This window comes from Diorhabda carinulata, chromosome 1 (assembly GCF_026250575.1).
Source record: "Diorhabda carinulata isolate Delta chromosome 1, icDioCari1.1, whole genome shotgun sequence".
Lineage (NCBI taxonomy): Eukaryota > Metazoa > Arthropoda > Insecta > Coleoptera > Chrysomelidae > Diorhabda > Diorhabda carinulata.
Window position 1 is genome coordinate 38002087 of NC_079460.1, and position 25875 is coordinate 38027961.

The 25875-nt window shown below is 30.2% G+C and overlaps 2 protein-coding genes across 2 annotated transcripts in view; one reads left to right on the forward strand and one right to left on the reverse strand.

Moving 5' to 3' along the window:
• The window catches only part of LOC130898348 (hemicentin-1-like), a 310568-nt gene that overhangs the window by 85092 nt on the left and 199601 nt on the right, over window positions 1-25875 (reverse strand). Inside the window, exons 4-5 of the mRNA XM_057807610.1 lie at window positions 14319-14451; window positions 10696-10904 (exon numbers count right to left, since the gene is read on the reverse strand). Coding sequence (XP_057663593.1) covers window positions 10696-10904; window positions 14319-14451 — 342 coding nt within the window. The remainder of the gene's footprint in view (window positions 1-10695; window positions 10905-14318; window positions 14452-25875) is intronic.
• LOC130898355 (NPC intracellular cholesterol transporter 2-like) lies at window positions 15479-23629 on the forward strand. Its single transcript, XM_057807623.1, has 4 exons — window positions 15479-15781; window positions 20769-20879; window positions 20940-21112; window positions 23275-23629. Exons 1-4 carry the CDS (start codon window positions 15694-15696, stop codon window positions 23395-23397), a joined length of 495 nt encoding a protein of 164 aa, XP_057663606.1. The 5' UTR covers window positions 15479-15693; the 3' UTR covers window positions 23398-23629.

Here is a 25875-nt window from a genome sequence, read left to right on the forward strand (position 1 = left end):
CGAATTTTCAATAACATCAGTATCTATTGTATTGTGATCACTTATGGTATTCCTATTATCATTAAATTATTTCTTCGCACAAAGTTTAATTGATGTGATGCCTTTGATACAACTTTTTTTGATAGTTTAATGAAATTTCCTCAATATTAGCTCAACAACTTTGTGAATAGATTTTGATGAAATGGACGTTTAGAACCATTTATAGCCTTATGAAATCGCCACAAAAAGAATCTTAACTATGTACAACAATAGAAGTTTCGTCAAATATTTTTTAATAAACTTTTGCGATATTAAGGGATCACGTATAATCCGTTTAATATCAATATAACCATTATTGTGTGGCTTAGTTTGATAGTTAAATGTTTATTTCAATTTATTTCTAATATATATTTATTAAATATTATACTCTGTAGAAATTTTTTTCTACATCTTTTTCCAAAGCTAAAGTAATATTTTTCTATTTCCAAGTTATTTCAATTTAGCAGTCTCTTCATTTAAAGACCAATTTTGCTAGAGATTCTGAATTTTTTGTATTTTTCCGTAGTTTTCATTAGAAATTCAATGTATCTGGAACGTAATTTGACAAAGGCGTAGTAAAGAAAGTAATATATTTCTATTCTCAATACGTCTTTCTTAGTAATAACGCTGGCTATAAAAAATTGTATGACAACAAAAGGCGTTCACATTTGACTTGCGTCGACTATACAAATGAAACAATCAACGTGAATCAAGTGAAGAAAAAGAAGCAGGTACTGTGAAAAGTGTGCCATATTTTTCCGCAAAAATATTTACCCCAATAAAACGTACATAAATGATAGTAACTTATAAAATACATGCCGAAGACTGATATGAAAGAATTATAGTCTTTAAAAAGGCTCGAATATGAATTTGAATATGAATAGTACTCCTATAATCCGTTATAAAGTAATTTAATGTATTAGGAAACTGGAATTTCAGGACTTTTTTTAACATTTTCAATGTGACAACGTTGGATGCTACGCAGCAAACACGATGTGTCTCGCATGAATTCCCATCACGCGCCTTTGGCAACGTACTGTGTGGCCCACCGCAGTTGGCGGTTCGTTAGCCAATTAAATTGCTTTCAATTGTACCAGAGCTGCCAACTAACGTTTAATTTGTTATTACGTAGTCCTCTAGTTGATACAATATACACTTGTATTCTATGGATATGTGGGTCGTCAGCTGTCATCTGAATACGTTGATTGTTTTCAGGAAACGTTGTTTACGCAGTCGCTTGTGAATTCTGTGGACGCTCCATTTTCCCAGTGCATTAGTCTTTACAAATAGCGAAAAATTGAATCATTTTTGTGGTCTTGTTGGCTTGCAATCTGAATTAACAATGATTAATGCGCCACTTTACATATACAGTTTGTATCGATGCGGATCGTTAACTGGGTTTTTTGATTCTTAACCCAAAAAATTTATTTGGGGAACTATATTATGATAAATTCTTATCATTCGAAAATATTCTGTGGTACATCTGGCAAATAAATTTTGTGCATTAGTGTCACAATATTCTATTATTGTATAAGACGGACCAAAGGTATATATGAATCCAGAATTAATATTTGATGTAGAATGAACAGGAGTTTATCTATTGAAATAAGAATAAAATCATTAGTTATAGATTAAAATGAAAGAAATCTAGGAACTCACCAACTTTTACTTCATCAGTTAGTTTTCTAGAAGGAATTTAAAATAATTTCTTGAAATCCCTTCAATTTTTATCTCCAAAGTAATAATTTGTTAATTTTATACTTTTAGTAGGGTACTTGCATGGTTTGAGAAAAAATAGTTTTTGGTAATTTATTTTCAACTTTTATTATAATTTTTTTAATTCTTTGAACAATATTTATGGTAGTTTGAATATTTCAGTAAAGGTGACGTCCTAGGTATAAAAACAACACTGAACATATGATCCAAAATAAATATGGTGTTTTTGTGCCTGGATGTAGAATTACCATGACTAAAACACCCGATAAAGTTTTTTTTATGATGCCAACAAATTCGAATGTACAACAAAAATGATTTGATGAAGTGTTTGTTGTTTTGACGATCCTACGAGATGTAATTATTTTTGTTTCCAGGAACATTTTAATTTAAGTAAGATTCAAATTTAACCTCTAAAAAAATACGTAAGTATTCGAAAGCTCGGAAAATATATTTAAAATTAACTTGGAGGAAGTTGCGAGTAGGGGCGGGGGCGGGAGTGTTAAAAAACTAGTCAAGTAATCATTTTCCTGACAAATTTTGAACACCACTCGCCCCTACTTACAAGTTCCTTTTGCATCAGACATTCGTAAGGTATAAGTAATACAATATTTAATTTTTACATTTTTCAACCTAAAAAAACTATGTGACGATGACGTTTCAGCGTCTAACAGTTTTTCTTTCTTATGAATGTGAACCATTTCTAAAAATTCCCTTTTTCGCGTATTAGATTCCGTTTCAAGAATTTTTAGATCTTTATAATTGAATTTACGTTTTTCTGATATCTCATGGTTCGTTAATGCAGCTCTATTTTTTTTATCGTATTGATGACCTCTTAATCTAGTTTCTAAATACTGAGATGTTTGCCCTATATAGATAGCGTCACAATTAGTACAAGGCCCTTGCTATATAATATTACTTCTTTTGTTTTTTGGTGTTTTAGATTTTAATTTAGTGAAATATTTGGATAATGTATTATGTCCTCTATGACTTATACTAATATCATATTTATTGCTGGGAAAGTCCTTGTACATATGGTAAGGAAAAATGTTTTGTGTTTTGATGTTTCGTTTTTGTTTTGTTTTTAAATTGATTGTAGTATCTGTTTATCCATTTCTTGAATATGTCATTTATCATTTTTTCCGGATTATTATTTTCTTTCAATGCAGTTTTTGCTTTTTGGATAGCTAAACATCTAAATTCAGTATCTAATAGTTGGATAGCTCTATTTTGTAAATTCTAATAAATTTAATTGATTACCGTTATATATTTGAGATTTGAAAACCAAAGAAAAAATTAATTTTTCTTATTGGAACAAAGTTCTAAGTTCATATTATTTCATATCAAGAACTGTATAAAAAATTGAAGTACCCTGTGGTCTACATTAATCGGCATTCTTCTACAGCGTAAGAACAATTATTATTTTTCTCTCTTTATCAATGTGTCACAGGCCGAATATTTTGAAAGTATAATGTAATGACTAGTTTCCCTATCAGTTCATTTGTAATTGGTTCTTGTTGAAGTTCAATAGTTCAATTAATAGTGAATTGTTCATTTCTAATTAATATCTCATAACTATCAACCCAGTTATGTTGACTTTCGTTAGATTTGATAATTTTGAGAAAATATAAACGATATCTTCATATTGAAGAGTAACAATGATACTGTCTTTAATAATTTCATCAAATTAATCTTCTTGAGTCATTTTTATTCACGATTGCGAGAGTAGTAATTTCAACAGAGATTAAGAATTTTGTATTTATCAACACGCAATAGACTCATTTTCTACACAGAACGATTAGATTTTGTACAAGGCATTAATAAGCCTTTGTAGTAATGTTTCAAGAAACATAATTAATACTTTTATATGCAAATTTATCTACGAAAATAAAAACATTTACCTCACGTATTTTGGTTTAGTTACGTTGAATATTAATAAGGCGCTATAGGATATACGTATATACTATTATACAATGAACATCACAAAAATAAGTTCATATTGAGGAAAAAACTGAGGCATAAACAGTGAGCTCAGAATGAGAATAGCATCAGAGCTCCCAAATTGTTGTGGGAAAATATAAATTTCAATATATAACATATTATTTTAAACAAACATATTTTGAACCTGAAATTATTTAAAGGAGAATAGTTTTGAAAGCTTAAAATATCAGAAGAAAATGTGAAAGAAGTAAAAATAATTAATAAATTTAGTTAAAAAAATCGATTTTAATTTAAAATTATAAAGATTTAATACGGTTACTATTTTTATTTGTGCTTAAAATGGGCTCAGAACACATTATTTAATTCTTTTTACGTAGGTAATTAGTTGCAGAATTTCTTAGAGACCTATAAATAATATAATTAAATTCAAATTAGTTCAAAACATTTAACACAAGTTAAACTATTCCTGTATAAACAATGGCACTTTGATGATTCATACACGCTTCGATAATCAAATTATCTTTCCGAGGGTCGAAGGTAAACTGAATAAAAATTACGTTTATTTATATTACCTTGTTCTTGTGAAAATATAAATTACTGAATAAATTTCCTCTATAATTTTCAATTGTAGATTTACTGAACTACAAATGATTTCAGATGATATTTTACGTCAATCTAAACACCAATCAATACTTCGTCACTAACAAACAGTTTTTAAATTTCCTTGACAACAAACAAAAATCAAACATATAGGATAGATACATAATTAACGTTTAATTATATTACTAAACTTTGTCGATGTATAAAATGATATTAATGCATCTAAATGTTTTTGATTTTAGGTCTCTTCTGTTTTAAAATTAGTTTTTTTTTTGATAGAAAGAAAGATAAATTTTGACATTTCGACTTTTCTTTTAGTCTTTATCAAAATATGATATTGATACTGACAATTTTCCTAACCTAACTTATCAATTGTCAGTCATATTTTGATAAAAACTTAAAGAAAAGTCAAAACGTCAAAATTTATCTTTCTTTCAAAAATTATTAAAAAAAAACTAATTTTAAAACAGAAGAGACCTAAAATCAAGAGAGAGAGAGAGAGAAATGCTTTATTGTCAAAAAATTGTTACAAGTTGTAGACAAAAGCTTTTAAAAACCAAGAAACAAACATAAAAATAACTAAATAAAGATACAAATAAAATAAAATTTCAATATACAGAAGAAAACCACAATGAGTAACAAAATTATGGGTAATAGTAATAGGTAATAATTATTATACAGGGTGTTTCTATATTCGACCGACAACGCTCTACCACAGGGAGATCTCAATAAATGATCAAATGTTTGTGACCAATTAAATATTATTATTAGAATAGAAGTCGTTCACAGAGTAGAAGGCACTTTCCAGTAAATATGCTCTCAAATTATTGCGGAATGCAGGTAAAGATGATATTGATTTGATTTCAATTGGCAACTGATTTTATTGCATTGTAATATATTGAGCCCCTAACTAATTCTGAGCGTAAAGTAAGAAGAGTCAGAATTTTCAGCAGTGAGCCCTGCTAAGTAAACATCTAACAGCTCTCTTTCATAGTTTGAAGATTCGCTCAAATTGAGTCGCATCACACTTACCCCAGAAGGAAAAGGCATATCAGAGGTGTGACTTAATAAGGGCATAATAGGTTAAGGAGGTGGATAAGCTCAGTTCTTTGGAAATTAATCCCAACGCAAAGCAGGAGGAGCTTAGAACTTAATTTTTTAGATAAGATAACTCCCATTTCAAGGAATTGTCCACATTGGCATGTGGTATCTGTTTGTCTTCTATTTTTTGGAATAAATTGCTTCTTTTTATTAGTGAAATCAACATGTACCGATTCATTTTTTGCTAAGGTAACCACTTCTGCGTGGCAAATCTGAAGATGAACCACATTTCCTTGTAATACATTCGCGTTGATTCCCTTCAAGTGTAAGAAAACACTGTACTTTATTCTGAAGTATTGTTCTCTTATATTTGAGATGAGTCATTGTTCTTTTAGAAGTGGAAGAGGAGCAGCTCGTCTTTTAATGATTTTTCTACGACCTCGATTATTATCTTGCGTACTTGATCAATTGTGCAGTGGCTTTTCCTGAAGCTAAGCTGATGTGAAGGCATTTTCTTTCTTTGAGTATAATACTCAATCTTTTTAGAAGTATTTTTTATAGCTATAGCTTTGATAATATTGAAAGTAGTGATATTGGCCTATATGAAGATATTATGATTAGTAGTTTCAATAGTTTGATTGTTCTTTATTTTCGTTGGCTGTAAAAGTATTTACTAAATGTTCTGCAAATATATTTGCTTTTAAAAAAGTTCAATACATAAAATCGTAGGTATGGTCGGTATATAATATATACTCTAAATAATGTTTAGGTATCTTATTTTTGACAATAACGCATTGTTGAAAGCTTCGGGTGAAATATTTCTGTAGTTATATATTTTGCTCTCAAGGAAACCCCGCAAAAAATCTCACGGCATAAGGACTCTAGATGCAGACGGTATTACCTTTTTCTTCAATCCATTCACTTGCGAAAACTCTGTCCACGTACCAGACATTTTCATTCGGAAAAATCGGTTCTATTATGTTAGTTTTAAGATTGACAACTTTTAATGTGAATATCCATCATTTATATCAGAAAACTTTATTCATCAGTCTCAAAAACTACAATGTATCTATGTCTTCTCGTTGGATTTTCTTCGATACTTTAAACATTTTTACATTGTCTTTAAAGAAGGGTTATTTAAATGGTATGACATCTCAATGTTCTGTTCAGATTTTCCTGTATCTATTAGGTCAAGACTACTTCAAAATTAATGAAAATTAACGTATAAATTTGACTGATAAAATTAATTAGGGTTACAACGATAAAGTTGCACAAGTATGAGAACAATAGTGACGTGACGGATTTTGCTCCAGTTGAAAATTTGTCTAAATAAGGAACAATATTTTGGAAAATAACAAATGGGTTAAACGTATATTCGAAGTTTTCTTATTTATACAAATAGTGTAGCTAATCTTGCTGAACTTGAATAAATATCTTCAAATAATGACAATACTATTTGTAGCAGTAAAAATTTACCATACTCAATACGGAAAAACTTGGTCAGATATTTTCATAATAAAATGTTTGTTTCCGATTAATTGTAATTTGTTTAATCGTTTTTCTCCACGAAAAAAGAAATATGAATAGTTCAAGTTTGATAATTGGAAGGAATAATTTCTGTTACTTTTGTATTGTTCGATCGTAACATTAATTTCTGGAGGCGGTTTCTGCTGAATAGGTCTGATTTCCAAATCAATAACCAAGTCTGATTGTCAATTACAATTTAAAAAGCATCAAGTTATGGTTTTGATTATATTTTATGAATATAATTAATTTTTGAGAGCGAATATTTATTCTTGTATCTAATTTTTTCTTCAGTTACACGGTATATTCAATTACCTAACCTCAAAAGCTGTGTGATTCGACAACGGAAGGGCTTTAAACGGAAAATGTTCGACTAAACTGAGAAGTAGGTCAACTGAACATAGAAACTCGGATTTGTAAAATTTCGAAGGTCTTAGAAAACCTGGAAGTCATGTAATCGAAATAGGATTACAATTGTAAACAATACGTCTCAAATTAGAAATGCTGTACTTGAAGTTTTTTGTGAGATGAGGTAAACGAAAATACTGCTTTGTCTAGAGATTATTTTGTAAACCTTCTGAAGATACCTATAAGGAAAGTCTACTAGTCGACTCGATAGGAAATCTATTTCCGTATGATTACACATTGTAATGTCTTCTCCTCATCACACAAGACAATTGTTTTACAAATTTATTGAGTTGTCCAAATTATACTGAAAAGAAAAACGATTCGATATAATGATGAAATTTCTTTGTAATGAAATACAATGAATGACACTGGTCAATAGTGATATTGTTGACTATGATATAAGAGAGATAGATTCTTAAGCTCCATCCGGACCACGGTAGTTCTCAAATAAAATCCGGGACTTTCTCCTTTCTCCTACAATCATAAAAAGTCAACAAAGCATCTATAAACCTTAGGAGGAACCCACGAAATATCTAATTTTTCCTTATATAGTAGTAAATATAAGGATAAGTTTTCTTTTTATAATCTGTAATTCGAGGGTTGCCTTTTTAGTTTTTAAAATCAAAAATAATATTTATGAACCGTGACGTTTGTTATTGCAAAGTCATGGGCAATTTAGAAATTTACTGAGTAAGTTGAAACCAGTATATTTGCCGTCACAATCACTACAGCTAATTTTATATATATCCACTATTCTTTTCTATATCTAATTTGGGAAAGAGTGTTATATATGAAATTAGGTGTCGTGATTGTGGCGGGAAGTACATTGGGTAGACTAAGAGATCCGTTAATATCCGGCTTAAAGGGCACATAGCTCATTTAAAACATGGACGGACCGAAAAATCGAGTATTGCCGATCATAATCATGTATACAATAATAAATTGTTCAATGCATTTGAAACCATTGAAATTTCTTAATGCAAGAATAGCTTAAATAGGGACAAAGGGCCTATTCCTTAAAGCTCACTCTATAATTCAGTAGTAAAGGAATAAATGTGAACGTTCCCACCAAGGAGATTTTCCCGCTGGAATTATTTTTGCGGGAGAAGGTTCATTGGTGGATAACTTTAGTATAAAGCAGGTAAGTTAAGTTAATAACTTGGTTATCGAAACGTGCGTCAGAGAGTGTAATTGTGAGTGTTGGTGTAGTTGTAGTGTAAACAGTGTGTTCAGTTTGAGGATCTGTGTAATAAATCCTTTGTACTTAGCATCAAAATAATAACAAGGAAATAAAATTAAATAGCCTCAATTCATTCATTAGTGCTCCTGAATTATCCTTTCAGCATTCTTATTAACTATCACGACGATATAATAAATAATTTTTCACGCTCCTGTTTGTTGATTACTCCACGTTGAACATAATATTTTGATTTCTCATACCATGACATTATTTGATAATCATGAAGTGTTACCATAAAAACGTGAAAATTTTCTTAGCCCCCTGTACCTAAGAATTAATAACCCGCCGAAATAAAAACCCTTTCCACCCGCTAGCTTTTTCCAAATTTCAAGCTTAATCATTAATCACCTCCAGGGTATGTAAATAAAACCATAAATCTTTCCACCACGCACCAATAACAGTCAGGTTTACTAGGCTGTTTCTCGTCTGGGCGATTTGGGGTCCACTTTACACCGGTAGTCGTATCAACACATGAATAAATTGGGAATATTTTAATTATGATACATTGATATTATTACGTGAATTCTGAGAATAAACTAGAGTTCACTTGAGATTTATTACAATATTTATTTATAGAAATGAATTAAATTTTTTGTTGAAATAATATTCTTTTTTTTATGAAATTTCGAACAAATAGACTAGGACTCAGATAATTAGTATAAATATATAAAAGAAGTATATATACATAATAAGAAGGAAAATGTTTGTCAAGTACTTAATCTCACAGGTGTAAATTAGACAAAATGGTACAATTCGAATCGCTAAACATGAGCATTTTACCCAAATACAGAGGAAGATCGAAAAATAATCTTTACTGTATATGTTTCATCGCGAGATGACTCAATTTGACGTAAAATACAGATCGGCCAATGTGAAATTATAGTCTTGATAAGATACCCACCACGTAAAAAATTCGAACCGCTGCATATTTTGTGTGTGGTATTTTAAAAGTACAAGATATGATAATATGCCTCGAGTTATGTCAGTAAAATTATTTAAGTGAAATTTTTTTCAAAGTAAACGTCCGTTAGAATTTGAGAATATACTTCATGACTAACGTAAGTTCTTTACTCAAGTAGAAGGAAAATCTGATGTTCTAATTACTTATCCTAATTTCTTATCAGCTGTAATATTATATGATATTACTGAACCTGTATGTATTCTCATGTCCAACTATTCATAGCCAATTTATTCTCATATTTACCTCAAATATTTACTATACACATTTAGACTGGTTATTCAATTGAAATATAAACTTTGTATAACTTCTAAGTTAATTTGTTTGTAGAAATAGTGAATAGCCTGTCAACAAGTTAAAGATAATTTTTCATTGTTCCTTGAAACTCTTCTGGTTGGCAATTTTTTCCATAATAAAATGTTACTGGTTGTTCAATAAGTTTTTTCGTTTGATAAGAAAATTATCGTTTTCTGGTTTGAAAACTTTTTATTATTCAAAGCACTTCAATGTACTTATTCTATTGATGTTCTTGTTTGAGGATCCTGGCTATTGTATTCTAAGTAAAATTGAATAAAAATGTACAATGATGAATTAATAACAAGTTCAAAAACTTTATCCTTGAAATGAGAAGCAGGAAGCCTGTCGAAATCCGCTTCTACGGGTGCTATTATCTTTGTGATTCCACACATGCATTTCGTAAGATTACGCGTTATCTTTATAGAATATAATCCTTTTACGCATTTTCCCACCCTACCTACAATATTACAAAAGTCTTTTCGAATTCTTTTCTCGACAATATTTTAAGCAGCAGTGCTAGGTTCGCACCTCTCTTTACCCTCTTGTTTTGGTCCATGATTATGGTGGTAGATCCAAGTCTCACTAAAAGTGACAACGATGACAACGATGCACAATATCTTTTCAGCCCCTACTAAAAACTTATTTTGCACAGATCTCTCTGTAACCCAAGACTTCCGGCAAAATATTCCGATTTCTACTAAATCTCTATCGGCTCGTTTACGAGTCATCATAATTCTGTTATCTTTATATAACTGTCAAAACTAATAATTTTATTTTTATTATTATGCTGATTGAGAATTTACGGTTGAGATCGATATACATGAAGATGGACACGTGTTAATAAAGATATAATATTCCCTTGAGAAAAACGAAATGATGAACTTGATAGTGCTATCTCTTATCGAACGATATAATTTCTTGAACACCAGTTAGATTATTATAATGATTTACTTACTTATGACAGTGAGATTGACCCTACTGTTTTTAGTCTGAGCAATTTTGAAGTCGACTCTGCATCTATACATAGCTTGATCAGTCTCTCTGATGTGATCTACTCCTAATTCTGCAGGTGTTTTTTCTGGCATAAAATATGCTCTATTGGCGAATACGTTTTCATCTGACCATCTTTCTGCCATACCGAAGTCCCGTTCTCTGGCATCAATGCTGAAATTGAATCAGAAATCAAATTATATTAACGTAATTCGTTTCTAAAATTAGTATTATCATATAATAGCAAAAAATTTGGCTTGTTATTATGTCCGCTAATAAAAAAGTCGTTACTGTTCAAAATTTCATCAAAATTGTCATCAAAATCTGTTGAAGAATTTTCATTTTATGAATTATAACTGAATATTATACTTCTTTATCATTTAATAGGATATTGGAATTGAAAATACTTCAATAATTCATCATCATGTAATATTGAGTTCCATTCATTCAATCTGTGTAAGTAAATAATTAAGAAGCTGCCTACAAATTATCCCCCTTAAAAATAAGCTCATCATATTCTTGAATTTTCCATACGAGCTGAAATATAGAGCGTGATACGTTTTCAAATGAACACTCTGTATAAACACTAGATATAGTACTGTAACTATTCAGTAACTACTAACGATGAACAAAGCTATGGATGCACAAAACTATCCGGTCAAACTGTCAAACGAAGACAAGGTTTGTAGTGAATATCTGAAGAAGAAGATAATGAACCAGTAATATAAAGTCATACTCTCAAGAACTAAAAACTTAAAGAAGTTAGGAGAGATACCATGGCGAAAACATGAGTCTAATTCATTTGAAATATTTAGATAGATATTTCCGATCTAAATCGTTTCAACGCAAGTAAGGAATCAAATTATGAATCTAAAATATTCAAATTTCCAATGCTTGGGAATGAATGAGTGAATGAATTGTTGACATCCCAAGTTTCATCCACCACTAAACCGATTTGTGAACATCAATTTTTTCCCGAATAGGCTTATAATAAAGTTTTAATAATTCTCAATTGTCAGTAATTATAACAGAGAACGTGTGTTGCGGCAAGTTATATGCAGAAGTACATTGGAGAACATATGTTTCGCTGTTAAGTGCAACTCCAGCGCCCCTATCCTTTTAATGCAATTAGGAGTTTGGAGACTTAAATCTTAATAATGAAGCATAATGTTCTCTGATATTACAACGTACCAAAACTAGACTAACATGATTACTTAAATTATAATTCTCGGTACGGATAAAACAAAAAAGTTGAAACTTTCATAAAATGAACGAACAATGCTGTGTACAGCGGGAAAACTTCTTAATGATAAAAGTAAGTAGACAATTTTGCCCCAGCAAGAGGTTCAGAATGCGAAAGTTAATTACTGTGAAGTTAAACATGTCCAAAAAAATGTTTTGTTTGTATTATAATATTCGGAGCGATGTGAAATTATGAAATATTGTTAATAGTATCTCGTGAGATTCGTAAATTCTTTCCCTATTTCTTAGTATAAATGATGATTTGTTTAAGAGGCGGGATCTTTAATTTGGTGACACTGATGTGAAAGTTCTCTTCTATATTTAAGTTAGTGTGGTCTGGCTTTCTTCAAACCGATTAAATCGAGAATCTTTTGATCATTTTCTGAATACGTTCACTTCATTTCGTAAGATACTTTACATCAAGAGAATAGGCGGAAGAAAACATTTATCTTGAATTTCATTTCAAAATTTTGTTGAAAAATTGAGTACACCTTAAATTGGGAACAAATAAAGTTGACAAATTCCCGGCAATGAGAAACGACTAGCCGTAACTAGTCCTTGATGTCTCCAAAAACTCTTAAGGTCAAAACCTAATATTGAGGTATACACAGATATACCAACTTTTTTGACTCAGTTGGAAGCATTAAAGCAAAAATATGATAACAGGAAACTGAGACCACCCATTTGACCAGCACGATAAAACTTGACATCATTTTATCACTTTCTTTGAGGATCTGAAAAATAACATGCCTACGCAGAGTATCCTGAAATACTGAAATATTTGACGCATGATTACCGAAATACAGTCTGAAGTATTGCAAAGAGTTTATGTTCTACAAGTACTCGTCATTTCTCGAAAAGGAGCAAATTCTCGTAATCATATTCATATATTTGAAATAAAAAATCATTGATACTGTGTTTGAGCTCAAAAGTTCTCCACTTTTAAAAGAAAACCGTGCAATGAATATTTTCGTTAACACTCCAAATGCGATTGAATTTTGTTTCTGTAATAGCCAGTCATACGGACTTTTTTATGTGAATAGAAAAAAGTCTTCATGGAATTGGGGGTGTACCTTGCGATCTTTTTTTTGATGGATTACCCATTAGTTTTTGTTAGTCTCATAAGTCACCCAATAATGTACTCAATATTTGTTTTTACATTATAATGCTATGTTTATGTTTGTGAAATATTCACTGAATTATTGAACTAGATCATTAAAGAAATAATTGTAGATAAAAGATTTAATCTCAATAGTATTTTTATTGAAAACTGATAATATATACAAATTATGCTGTGTGAATTATAGTAATAATTTCATTACATATGCAACGATATACTAGAATATTTTGAAATATAAATAAAGTTGGTTTCGAAATTTGGTATTCAAAGAATATCCCTGTATGATTGGTAAATTCATAAGCGCTGTATAATTTACTCCTATAGTTACTTAGTTAATAATTTACAACTGATTATAAATGTTTCAAACTATATTCTGAATAAATAATCTAATAGATGCTTTGCGCTACATTTCAATTTAGTTGAAACGATAACCTTAAGAACTCAATATCTGAGTTGTTCGTATATGAAGAGTCAATAAAAATGAATTTTTCAATTATTTTTATCTGTTGAATAGCATAGCATAACAATCTATAAATTTCATAAAATCTATGATATGCTGTCTATTGTCACATAAGTATGAATTTGAGTTATCAGAATTATGTGAAACGGAAAAATGCAAGTGAATATGAGGTTTGCTAAATTATCAGTAACTGTTTAGCTAAATATTCGACAAGTCTATTATTTGTAGAAATACCGGAAATGACATGAATGGCATAACCTTTGACTTATCTAAATGTAGAACATAACCTCTGGTCTATAACGTTATTTATTTTGTAAATATGTTTGTTAACATTTTCATAGAATCAACTGATGCAGATAGATGTCAATCATTCAATGATATATCAATAATAATTACTACAAAAGGGGTGATTGATAAGTATTAATTATAACGATGCGACTTATCTCTATAATTATTAACTGGTATCTGAAAATCGACTCATGTTAAGTGATACGTATAAAATTCAGATATTTTGTTCTGTAGTATTCATTTTCAATAGAAAAATGAAATTTACTGGAAACTAGAAGCTGATTCAATATCAAAGCGAATAGCAAGTACCGTAATTGAACTCTTAATTCAATGAAATACCTATACTATCATAAATTGAGTAGCCATACTGGAAATTTTGAAATTGATCTATTATAATCATATTTTTTCGAGAAATGTTCATAATCTATAATTAAAATTTGCTGAATTGCATAACACTCAATTAAACAACATTGTCTACCTGTATATTGGAGTTCCTAGGTCTTCTCTATACCATAATACTAATAACACCTGGTCACCAGGTTCCATTGTTGATATATCGCATGGCAGGTATACAGGATCTCCAACTACTGCGTCAACTTGGGCAATGGGAACTGGAATAAAAGATCACTGTTATTTTATTGTATATTTTGAATTTTTGACTTCAAAATAGTGAATAGTTAAATCTTATTAGGCAAAAAATAAAATTATGGAATATTATCAAATAATTTTAATATAATTCAAATAATAATCTAGTACAATAAACAAGGGAATTCCGTCTATTTCTGAAGTAATTGTAACGAGCGTGATCATCTTCACCTATCCATTTACTGCATACTTTTTTCTTCTGAAAAGTTTCACCACTTTCTCGCTGTACTTGGGTAGTTTAGTTTTCTTATCAAGTGAAAAATGACTAACACAATTAATGTTAGTTTAATGGAAGCCTGTCTTTTCTTCTACTTCTCCTTCTAATTATGTTGGTTCTGATACACTTTTTCATCTCTCTTTGTCTTTGAGAATCTTTCAATCTGTTTTCTATTTCACTCCGAATTCAACCATATTCTTCATTCACTTGTTCCTTTCTCTTATTTTATTTATTCCTTGCTTTTCTCAAGACATGATAATTTTTTGATATATTTCATTTCAGTAGTAATAATTGTAGATTGGTTTTTATAACAAGTTTGTCTTATCAGTATATTTTTTATTTGCGATCAACGTCTCTTTGTTTTTCTTTCCGATTTTATTCCGCTGATTTTCTTTATCCTTTTCTATTTTTTATTTCCTGGTACTATATTTCAATTCATTTTTGTAGCTTTTTTGACATACGAAACTATTTGAACCTAATTTCATTAGATGGGGCCTTATGAATAATAGATCCATTATAACGGAGTTGAGTATATATTACAAGTTTCTTTTAAAAATTATTTTGATCCTCATTGCCAAGACCTGATTCAATCATTAGAAAATTGGTTGATTCAAGCTGACCGTTATATTTTCGGTCCAAGAATCTATTTTACTATTCTAAATATTACAATATAATCAATGTATCAAATAAATTTTGTATATTATTTAGACTTTAGGATACCATCGTCAACCTTTGAACTAGTCATACTAGATAACAAAATTTAATTATTTATTAAAATTATCTACGGAAGATGATATTATAATAGTACTGTAGTTTGCATTCTCAAAATTTGTCATTGATAATCATATAATACGTCTAAAACTCATTAAGAAACACAAAATTCCAGTTCATTTAAAGATAATACGGAGCTAAATACAGTTGACCCTCAAGTAACACTCTTATTAATAGCTGGATAATTTGCCGGAGAGTACTTGCATCCGTTCTCTTTAAAATGGCTGCTCGAAAAGTGATCTTTAGTGTTTTATGTTTAGTGATTTATTTCACATGTTTGGTATCTTCGGCTAACATTAGGGACTGTGGTGAGTCTTTTTAATCAATTAATTAGTATTATTAAATTAATGAACGGAAATTGTTGTTAATATAAAAACGTTTGAATTGAGAATTTTCATAATAACGTGAGAGTATTCCTGTGCGTTGAAAAAAATATATACCAACTACAAAGTAGTTGATATCTAATTCATTTTTGGGTTAGATTGGTTAAGCAGTATGTACACACGAATCATAATTTGATACTACGCAGTGGATGGCATAAATTCGATAACAATTTGTTATAGCATAATGAGATAAGGATTCCACATATTCCAGAGTGAAAAATCTGAAAAGGAATCAGAATTTGTATGCAAAAGACTGACGTGGAGAATATTTCTATTTGAACCTCATTTTTTCTATACGAATGGACGTCTTATCAGGATATTTCAGGTATATCAGGATATACTAAAAACAGCATATAGACCAATACAATCGAGAGAATGTGAGGTATTGCCAAGTCTTCATCTGAATATGGGAACAAATGGTAATTCATCATGTATATGAATTTATGTGATGGAAGTGATTGGGAGTGGATATAAATACTTTTACAGCGGATATTAAGAAATCATTGCCCGCTAAGGAGAGTAAATAAAGAAGATATAACTTGTATTAGAAAATCTGTAGATTATATTTTTGACGTAGTGGAATATAATTTTCTACTCCATTAGGTTATTAGTATTTTGTGAACAAACCATTGACGAGAAGTTCCAATTTCTACAAAGTAGAACAAAGAGCGCACTTGAACAAAAAGTGTATTGAAGTTTCCTTCTCATATTTGCATCTTGGACATGAGCATCGTATGTCCCAATTCTTGATGTACTTTGACGTTTTGATGTGTCGCATGCCCTTGATTTCCAGCCACCTCTTCAGAAAGCTGTCTCCGGCTCTTCTGTTTATTAGACTAATAATGAAACCATCGGGAATTGTTATACTCATGACCCGTATGCCCTTTTTTAGACACTAGAATACCCAGGAGACCCAAACAAGCTTGACATAGTTATTTGTCGATAGCTTGTGTCTCAATAAAGTTCGTACCATCTTAGAAGTTCATCGTTCGAAAGCTTTTCGACTATAGAAGGGTTAATAGATATATTTGTTCCTGTGCTTTTGGTTGATTATATATCCAGTACAGAGCAAATTGTACACATATCTATTTGGAAAATTGTAGCTTAGCTTCAGAATCCCCTCTTAAATTTCTGTACTAGTATTCCCTCTTTCCACTACACACCAAAGAATCCAGAGCTGGAAAAAGTACGAGTTAAACATAGCCTCACGAATCCTTTAGTCCAATCAGCCTCATAATTATTTTCTGTTTCTTTCCTTGAACACAAAACTTTATGCTTAGGATTCCGGGTGCATATGCAATCCCAGAGAATTCTTTAGAAATGATTAGAAGGGTTAATTTGTGAATACTTGTATGTTGTGTTTGGTTGACCGTAAAATATATGTAGAGTCTTAAAATGAACAATTCTTTATTGTGCTTTTGTGATAAAGAGGTTACACTATTTCAGCCACTTTATTTGCTTTTTATAATTAAACTTTCTCATATAAAATCTGAAAAAAATTATTGTCCATGCATTTTGGATACATTAAGGGAAAATAATATACATTCATAAAAAACTTTTTCTGGGTTCATTACCAGAAAGAAAAACCATTTGAATAATAAAATTAAACCGTTTTGTATAATGTTCCTGAATTATAAAAACTTACGAATGGATAGTTGACATAATTCATTGACTAAAATGATTTCTACCGTGTTGATAAGTGAGCTGGATTGTCACTAAGTGTGTTTGTACGAGTATTGAAATTGAAAATATTTCTTTTCGAATATACCTGAACTTTCTTGTTATTTTACAAAATCGAGCATAATTCTGAATGAAAAGAACCACGTTTTTAGGTGAAGGATTTATTTAATTCACTTCCCGATTCTTGTGATCTATCGTAATCATGAAATATTAATATTAATTTTTGTTTTTACTTAGAAATATTCAATTCGTTGTGTTTTTTGTCTTTATGTTTTTGTACTGCTGTTTGAAGTTAGAATAATGCCATAAAAGAATATTGAAAACAACTTATTACGACAGCATTACAGCACAACAACTTGCGATACAATGGAAGAAGCAACATGTCTTGATCACAAGCATGTGCAGGTAAAGCCACCCAACGAAAAGTTTAATTGAATTGAATTTTTGTCTTCTGATTGATCCGTGATTTTCGTTGTTACGATTTATCTGGAAGTTGTTTTAAACAAATACCCCCTTTATATATTTTATTTAGTAGGTTCGAAGAAATTAAATATTCAATTTCTTATAATGAAACTTTAAATCTGAAACTCATCTACTTGGATTCATAGCATATTGTGGTTGTGAAAGTTTTCCTCCAGCAATGGAATAATTTCAAACAAACCTGAAAAGAAATGCTTATAACAAACGACGCCTTTTTCCGTTCGTGTTTTCTTAACAAGTTAAATTGAATAGGGAAACAGTGAAGTAGCAAAAGTTGATATATTTTTGAGCCCCTGGTATCTTAATTATTAATATTAATATATTAAATGTAACTTTGGAGAGACGAACAAACTTAGATGATTTAAATGTTGTTTCTTCATACACATTGTATAAGTAGATCCTTTTTATACTTTTTATTCTCTTCTTGGTGTTTAGTAATTATTACAATGGATAAGAAATCTTTTATTTTTATTTTGAACCTTTTACTTTGCTTCCCGGTAGCTTAACCCTTGTCTCTCCATCCAATGGAAGCTGGAATAATTGCATAAAAGGTATTAAAGTTAAATGACTTAGTTGAATGAACAATTACGTTTTATTTTGTATACCATGGCAACGCAGTTAAATTGTGATACCCAGCTCTGACCTTCACCTTTCAAAACGACTTAGATACGAGCTTAAATTGACAGTATCTTAACGTTTTTATAGTACATAGGGTCAACAATTTCTATTTGGTTTATATGCTAGTAATTTTCGCATTCTTTTAAGTTTTAAGTGTACAGTACCGCTTGGTGTATTGAAATTTTTCACAATAAAAGCATATCTATAAAACTTCATTGTATTGTACCCTAATCTGCAGTTGTTACCAATAAAATGTTTGTATTATGTTCAAAATGAATCATATATATGAACAATTTTTTTATCAAACTGAAAAAATAGAAATTTATATCATATTGTATTATAAATTTGACGTTTTCGAAAACAATGACAAGCTGTTATTTATCAAAGATTTGACTTTATTTATATAGGAAATAATAAAAAAATGTTTGAAAGCAAATAAATAGCACAACTTCAGTGAAAATGACATCTGATTAATTATCCTTATTGCTTATCCTCTGTTCCGCGATTTTTTTATTTCTAATCTTAGAATTTGCCAATTATAGAACAAAGTAGAATTTTTTTTAAGCATTTGGTATTTCATGACCATTCTCAAAGGATAAGTATTTCCATACATTTTGATATTATTTGTTATTAACCTTCTTAGACTATTTAATAACGTCAGAATAATTATGAGTTAATTCTACATCCATCCCACAATGACCCAACTCCACGTCCTCAAATTTCTCATTGCTTATAGCTTCTTAAGAGTCATATATGGAGGGTGTCTCAAAAACTAATGCTGATTACCAATGTATACTCTATTTATTTGATAATCATACAAAAATAAAGGCCCAATATCACCAAGTTCTTAAATCTTCTTCGGCGTAACTTAGTACACTCAACTTTCATAATTCCATCACACACACAACAAGACTATCCGCTTTCCTTTGTCTAGCCATTGATTTTCAATGTTTGGGTTGTTTGGATAAATCCACGTTTCATCGAATTTAACAATGTTTCTGATAAAATATTATCTTTCGGTAAAGCAAGGACCTGTTTACACATCTCTACTCGAAGTTTTGCTTGAATCTTTTAGTTTATTCTTGTGAAATTATTCGAACCTATTGATTTGATATGGGTATATGGTACTTTAAGAAGGTCCAAGGGAATCCAAGAATCAGTGAGGAGTGGTACTAGGTTGGTTTTCTACTAATTTCCTTGCGACCTCAATATCCCACAAAGGTGGACGACCTAAGCGCGAACGATCTTCAAGAGTCAAAACTCTTTTTAATTTCACATGTTTTCTTTGCTGCCACGGCAGTACTGAATCGTAAATAACCAACGAGAAAATTAAGAATTGTACTATTGATATAAGACTAGTACGATAACTGTATATGTCTTCATTATACTATACTTGCACCAGCAGTGAGAATGTTTGTGTATTAGCATCAAATACGTTTGATCAGGTAAAGGTGACAAAATGAAGGACTACGTTACAGTTTAAGAACTTGCGCTTATTCAAACAACTTTTGTTTGAAGCAGATTCAGCACACTAATTACAACTTGGTAGATTTAATATAACATAAGTTTATTAAGATCTTAGTCTTGTAATCAGTATATTTGATTGATTATATATTATAATTGAATACCAAATTTCCGATTAATCATATTAAAATAGCTAAATTAGGAATTAGAATTAACTTCTCCCAATCCAACCAACTCAGATAACAGTCAAAATTTACCAACTTTGAGAAATAGAAAAAATATATTCGAAATTCAAGGAACACGAAAGGTAACGTAGTAGTTGAATTGAAAACATAGTGTTTTTTTCAAATAACCAATCTAATGAGAGTAACAAGAAACATGAAGGGCATCTATTGCCGTCGAATGATATGGAATAGAAAGTTCTTCAATGGAAACAAGAATTGACTACAGATTGTAATAAACTCAGCTTAGAACATTGTGTTACAATATTTTTTTCACAATTTGGATAACAGAAAAGTCATGAATAAATAACTCTACTCTACTCTACTTTTGTAAGAACCGATTATTAGGTCATGGTAAGAAGAGTAACTAGCCGAATTGAAATACTTGATACATTAGAAGCAGTAACAATCTTTGACATAAATTTATTATGGTTTTTTCCACATTTCAGGATCGAAAGATGGATCGATAATTAAAGTTGATATAGAGGGGTGTGATAATGAAGCACGGTGTCCACTAGTCAGAGGCCAAAATGCAACATTGACAGCCACATTTAAATCAAGTAATATTTTAGCAATTCAAAGTTTATTTCTACTTGTCTTCATAACATTATTTTCCACAGATGTTACTTCAAATACACTCAAGGCTGTAGTATACGGAAAGTTGTCATTTATAAAATCTAAATTTCCCCTACCAGATCCAAATGCCTGTGATTTGGGAGTCAATTGTCCTTTGGGTCCGGGGCAAACTAATACATATATTGTGTCAATTTACGTAAAGGAAAATTATCCTACAGTAAGTACATATATTTCCATTAAAGAGCTGGATAATAATAGAAATATATAATAATATTCATTTCTGTGCTATCACTGTTACTGGCAATATGGTATAATTTACATCGTTGTCAGATGTATTGTTTTTTTGGGAGTATGATGAACTTTGTTATTTCAAAAGGTTTTTTTTTGAAATCCTCAACAAATATTAATAATTTCTATTATTATAATCAGTATAGTAAAACAAAAAAGTCAATTTGAATATGCCAAAAACTGTCTGCGCTTTTTCCGACGTTTTATTATTACCAGCCAAAAATATTTGCGCAGTTGCTCTGTGCCTTCTTCAAATCCTTAAGAAAGATTGCTATGGCTACAACAATAACTAATTTGACATTTGATTAAATTTTGAGGTTGATGTTCATCAAAGAAAGAGATTTGTAATTTCAGTATGATGTGGTTAGAAGTCAACAAGTGTCTATATCATAGCTGAAATCCCAGTAGGTTGCTAAAAAAATTCAACCAAACTGAGGCTGAGGAATACACACCTAAATCAGCATAGGAAAAACAAATCTTCTGATGCTTTTTACAGTATAGAAAATAATAATCCGCAAACATCCTAAACAAGAATTTCCCGTGATAATAAATTACATCCATACGCTGTACTTGTTAAATGATGATTACGATAGACATGAAGATTTTGCTGATACGGTAATGGATAAATGTTACTGTCGCGAAAACTTTAAATAAGGTTATATTTTTCGATGAGGCTCCTTTTTTATCAACGGAATTATAATTATAAACACAGGTCACGTAAGAATATTCGTCGGATGGGAAAATCCCACACTCAATATCCACAAAGATTAATGTAAATACTGGAATAATATACGACAAAATAATTGGACCCTTTTTCATTAAAGGAAACGTATTAGAATTTATTGGTAAATAGTATTATACCTGAGTTTGTTCGGTGATTTATAAATCCATTTAGGAATTTTGAATTGTCTTCTAATTTAAAAATGTTATTTGGCTCCAACAAGATGGAATTTCACATTAGCAATGTGCGTGACGTGAAACAATACCTTCCAATATGTTTTCTGGAACATGCGACATGAATCGTTTAGAATATTTACTGTTTTTTGTTGTTGTTCCCAAAATATGGTTTATATTTTTGAAGTTTTTGAAGTAAACGGACTCAAATGTGAATAAACATAAACAACTGAAGATTTGTCTTCAGTTGTTACAGGTTTTCTGCGGCATGACATGGGAAAATATTCCCCTTCACTAATTTAGTTAAATTTTTTCCTCAATTGACAGCAGATATTGTTATGAGATTTCTGTTCGTATATGAACTATCAAAGATCATTGAAATTGAATTAGATTACGTTATTATATGAAAAATATTGAACAATTCAATAACAGAAAAATTCATAATATCCTAGAAATACAGTGAAAACAACATTATCCTTTATTAAACAATATTATCCTTACCAAGGAAAATCCATAAAGATAATTCATAGTGTGTGAATAATAGTGTTAATATTTTTGACAATTTCAGTTTCATTCTACTTTTCGCTGATTCATATAACGTATATTCATTGATAAAATTGGATTGTTATGCATTGTTTGCATGACGTTCGACAGTACTCATATCCATTTCGTACTTTTCCTATATAACTTCCAAAATTATCGTTCCTTTCATATTCCTTCCATTTTCAATCAGTAGAGATATGGTAGCGCAACTAGCCATATATGTAATTAAATTCTTTTTTCACTTTACTTTGTTTTTTTTGTAAATGAAATTGATGTATCGCAATAAAATTTAATTTGATTATTTGAGGTACTCAAACACCGCTTATCCTATCCAAATCAAAATCACTCACTTGAAATGCATGCAAATTTTTCCCAATATCCTATTTTTTATTAAAATACTCACTTCAGCCAAAATAATTAATATTAATAAAATAATTAAAATAGGCACCATAATTTTCACGTGAAAATTAATATTTTTACTTTTGATATATTTAAAATGGAGTTCACTTTGACTAATTGGGAAAAAGATTGTTCTAAAATCATTCTAATAAGGTTTTATAGTTATCTATTCCTGAAAAGTGAAGCCAATCAAATTATCTAACGGTTTTTCTACATGTATTTATTATTTTTGATAAAAGTAATATCATATTTTAGCTAAGTGTTGATATTGAACTTCACTTGAGAGATGACTCAGGACGAGATGTCATATGTGCCCTTATTCCAGCGGCAGTTGTTGCAGCAGTAGTAGACGAAGATAATGGGCAGCAGCTAAAATGAAAGTTTCTCTTTTGAAACTAATTTCTTATTACCAGAAAAGTACTTTTATCATACATAATAGAAATTTCAGACAGCAGCAAGTAAAAAATTATTTATATATAGAAACACATGTAAATAAATATACTCATCTCTGAGTTAAATGAATACTTCAATTTTTTAAGTGCATATATTTTGAATTCCACATCAACATTTTTGTAAGAACGTCGTTTATTCAATATATGCGTACATATTTTCCTGTTTTTTATTCACATAAAAATACCTTTTCGAAACGACACAAAATAATGGAAATAAACAAAAAATATGATTCAGAAACCGAAAATATTATTTCTTTTAAGATAATTCATTAACTCGTCAAATTTAATGTACCTCATAATTTCATTCTATTTCAGTATTTACTATAAACAATAACTCATTTCACGACAGAGAAAAAAATACTTCATAATTCATTATATCTTGTTAATTTCAAGAATTCCAGATGCGAATTTGTAAAGAAAATAAATCGAAAAACTCGACGGGTTTTCATGATTGCCGTCAGCGGAAAGAGCAGGATTGTTTTTACTCCTGAGAAAGTTCTATGTTTTGAATAATAACGAGGTAAAGTTATATTCTTGTAATTCATATTTCGAAATATGGAATTGAATATATTATATTTGATTAACAATGTATTAATGTTAATTTTAAGAATAATATTCTCACCTGACGGTGAATTCGATCTTCTTTTTTTAAAAATATCAAACAATTACACAGGTTTCCTTAAAAACCTTGTCCCTGGGAAAAGGCATGTTTGAACTTGGGGAAAAACATCATTCAGACGATGTTTGGTGATACGCTCATTTTCAAATATATAATAACAAAAACGAATTTTAAAATTTATAATGAGTAGTGATGAAATATTCAACTTGTGGAAATATAAAACTTTATTTATTTTCAGATAATGCTCTTTCCATTTATTTTTCGTATAAATTTTTCTACCCCAGCATGACACGGTACACCTTGTTTACCGAAATCCGGTTGTTCCCTTGACAAGGATTAACTGAAAACTGAGTTGAATGTTGAGTTAATAAAGTGATCTGTTTGGTTTTCGTTTTATTTTTCACTGCTTTGTCGTCTATTTAAAATGTAGGACAGTCACCATAAAAATAATATAATGTGAAATACACACCCCACAAAAATGATCGCATCACTCATTCATTCATTCATATCAGTTTAATCTACAGAGGACAAAAAGTTTCATTTACCAAAACATCAAAAATATCAAAAAAATTATACAAAACATCTATAGAAAAAAATGAACGGTGCTTAAACTAAAACCAGCCCATGAATTTCTAATAGCGTGTGCTGCTACCCCTCGCTCTAGTTACAGTTTCCATTCGTCTTGGAAGGCTTATAAAGAGGTTCTGGACGTATCCTTGCGGCCTGCTTTCCCAAAAGTTAAAAAGAATATTTTGAAGATCATCTAGTATTTTTATTGGTACCGGATGCTGCTGAATTTGCCACCTTAGATCGTCCCAGACATGCTCTATTGGGTTAAGGTCCGGGCTACGTGCAGGCACGGTGGGTATCTCGACCTCTTCTAAGTACTGCCGAATCACACTAGTAGCATGTGGACGATCATTATCGTGCATTAGCACAGAGTATAACCTAACCAATGAATTGAATGGGTTATTCAAGGTAAGTTCAATAAATCCACATTTTTTTACAAATGAGACGCAAGTGAATTGTTTCCCAATTATATAGAATATTGCCTAGAGGTTAGTCAATTCTTAAGTTTTCACGATTATTTTTATTCAGAAGTCATCAAAGGAATTTTTCAGTCAAGTTTTAAAAAATATATCATACATTCCATTCAATTGTTTTGTGGATTTACTCGAATAATTTGATTTCTGAAATCACACACACACACACACAGTTCTTTACTTAATTTACTCTTTATTTTGCTAGAATCTGTCCCTCGGGTCAATTATCGATCAACGCTTGTTGACGACATTGGTGTGAAACGACTTCCAAAATCGACTGCAAATGGTTTCATCCATAAAAGTTCACAGTAAATATTCGGGAAAAGCAAACAGTTGAGGAACGAAAATCTCTCTGAATTTATTTTTCATTGAGTAATAATCAATCTGGTCGATTGAATTTCGATACATTTGCTCACATTATAACATAAAATCTGTTTTGTGTTTGTTATCTGAGCTACATGGAACTTTCAATTTTTCGGAATTTGAAACATAGTTTCGTATTACGTTTGAAATTGTATAACTTGTTCATGGCAAAATGTTTATGTCGAAAGTTTGAAGTCGTGTCACTGCATTGAAATAAATTTCATTGTCGAGGCTGTTTCCACATAATTGGTTTGATATTTCCCTTATTCTGAAAATATTTTTTTGTTTACATAATCAAAAATGTCTATTTTAATTTTGGTATTATAACGAGTAGCTAAAAAAGAACCTAAGAAACTCAAACTCGACTAATGAATGATAG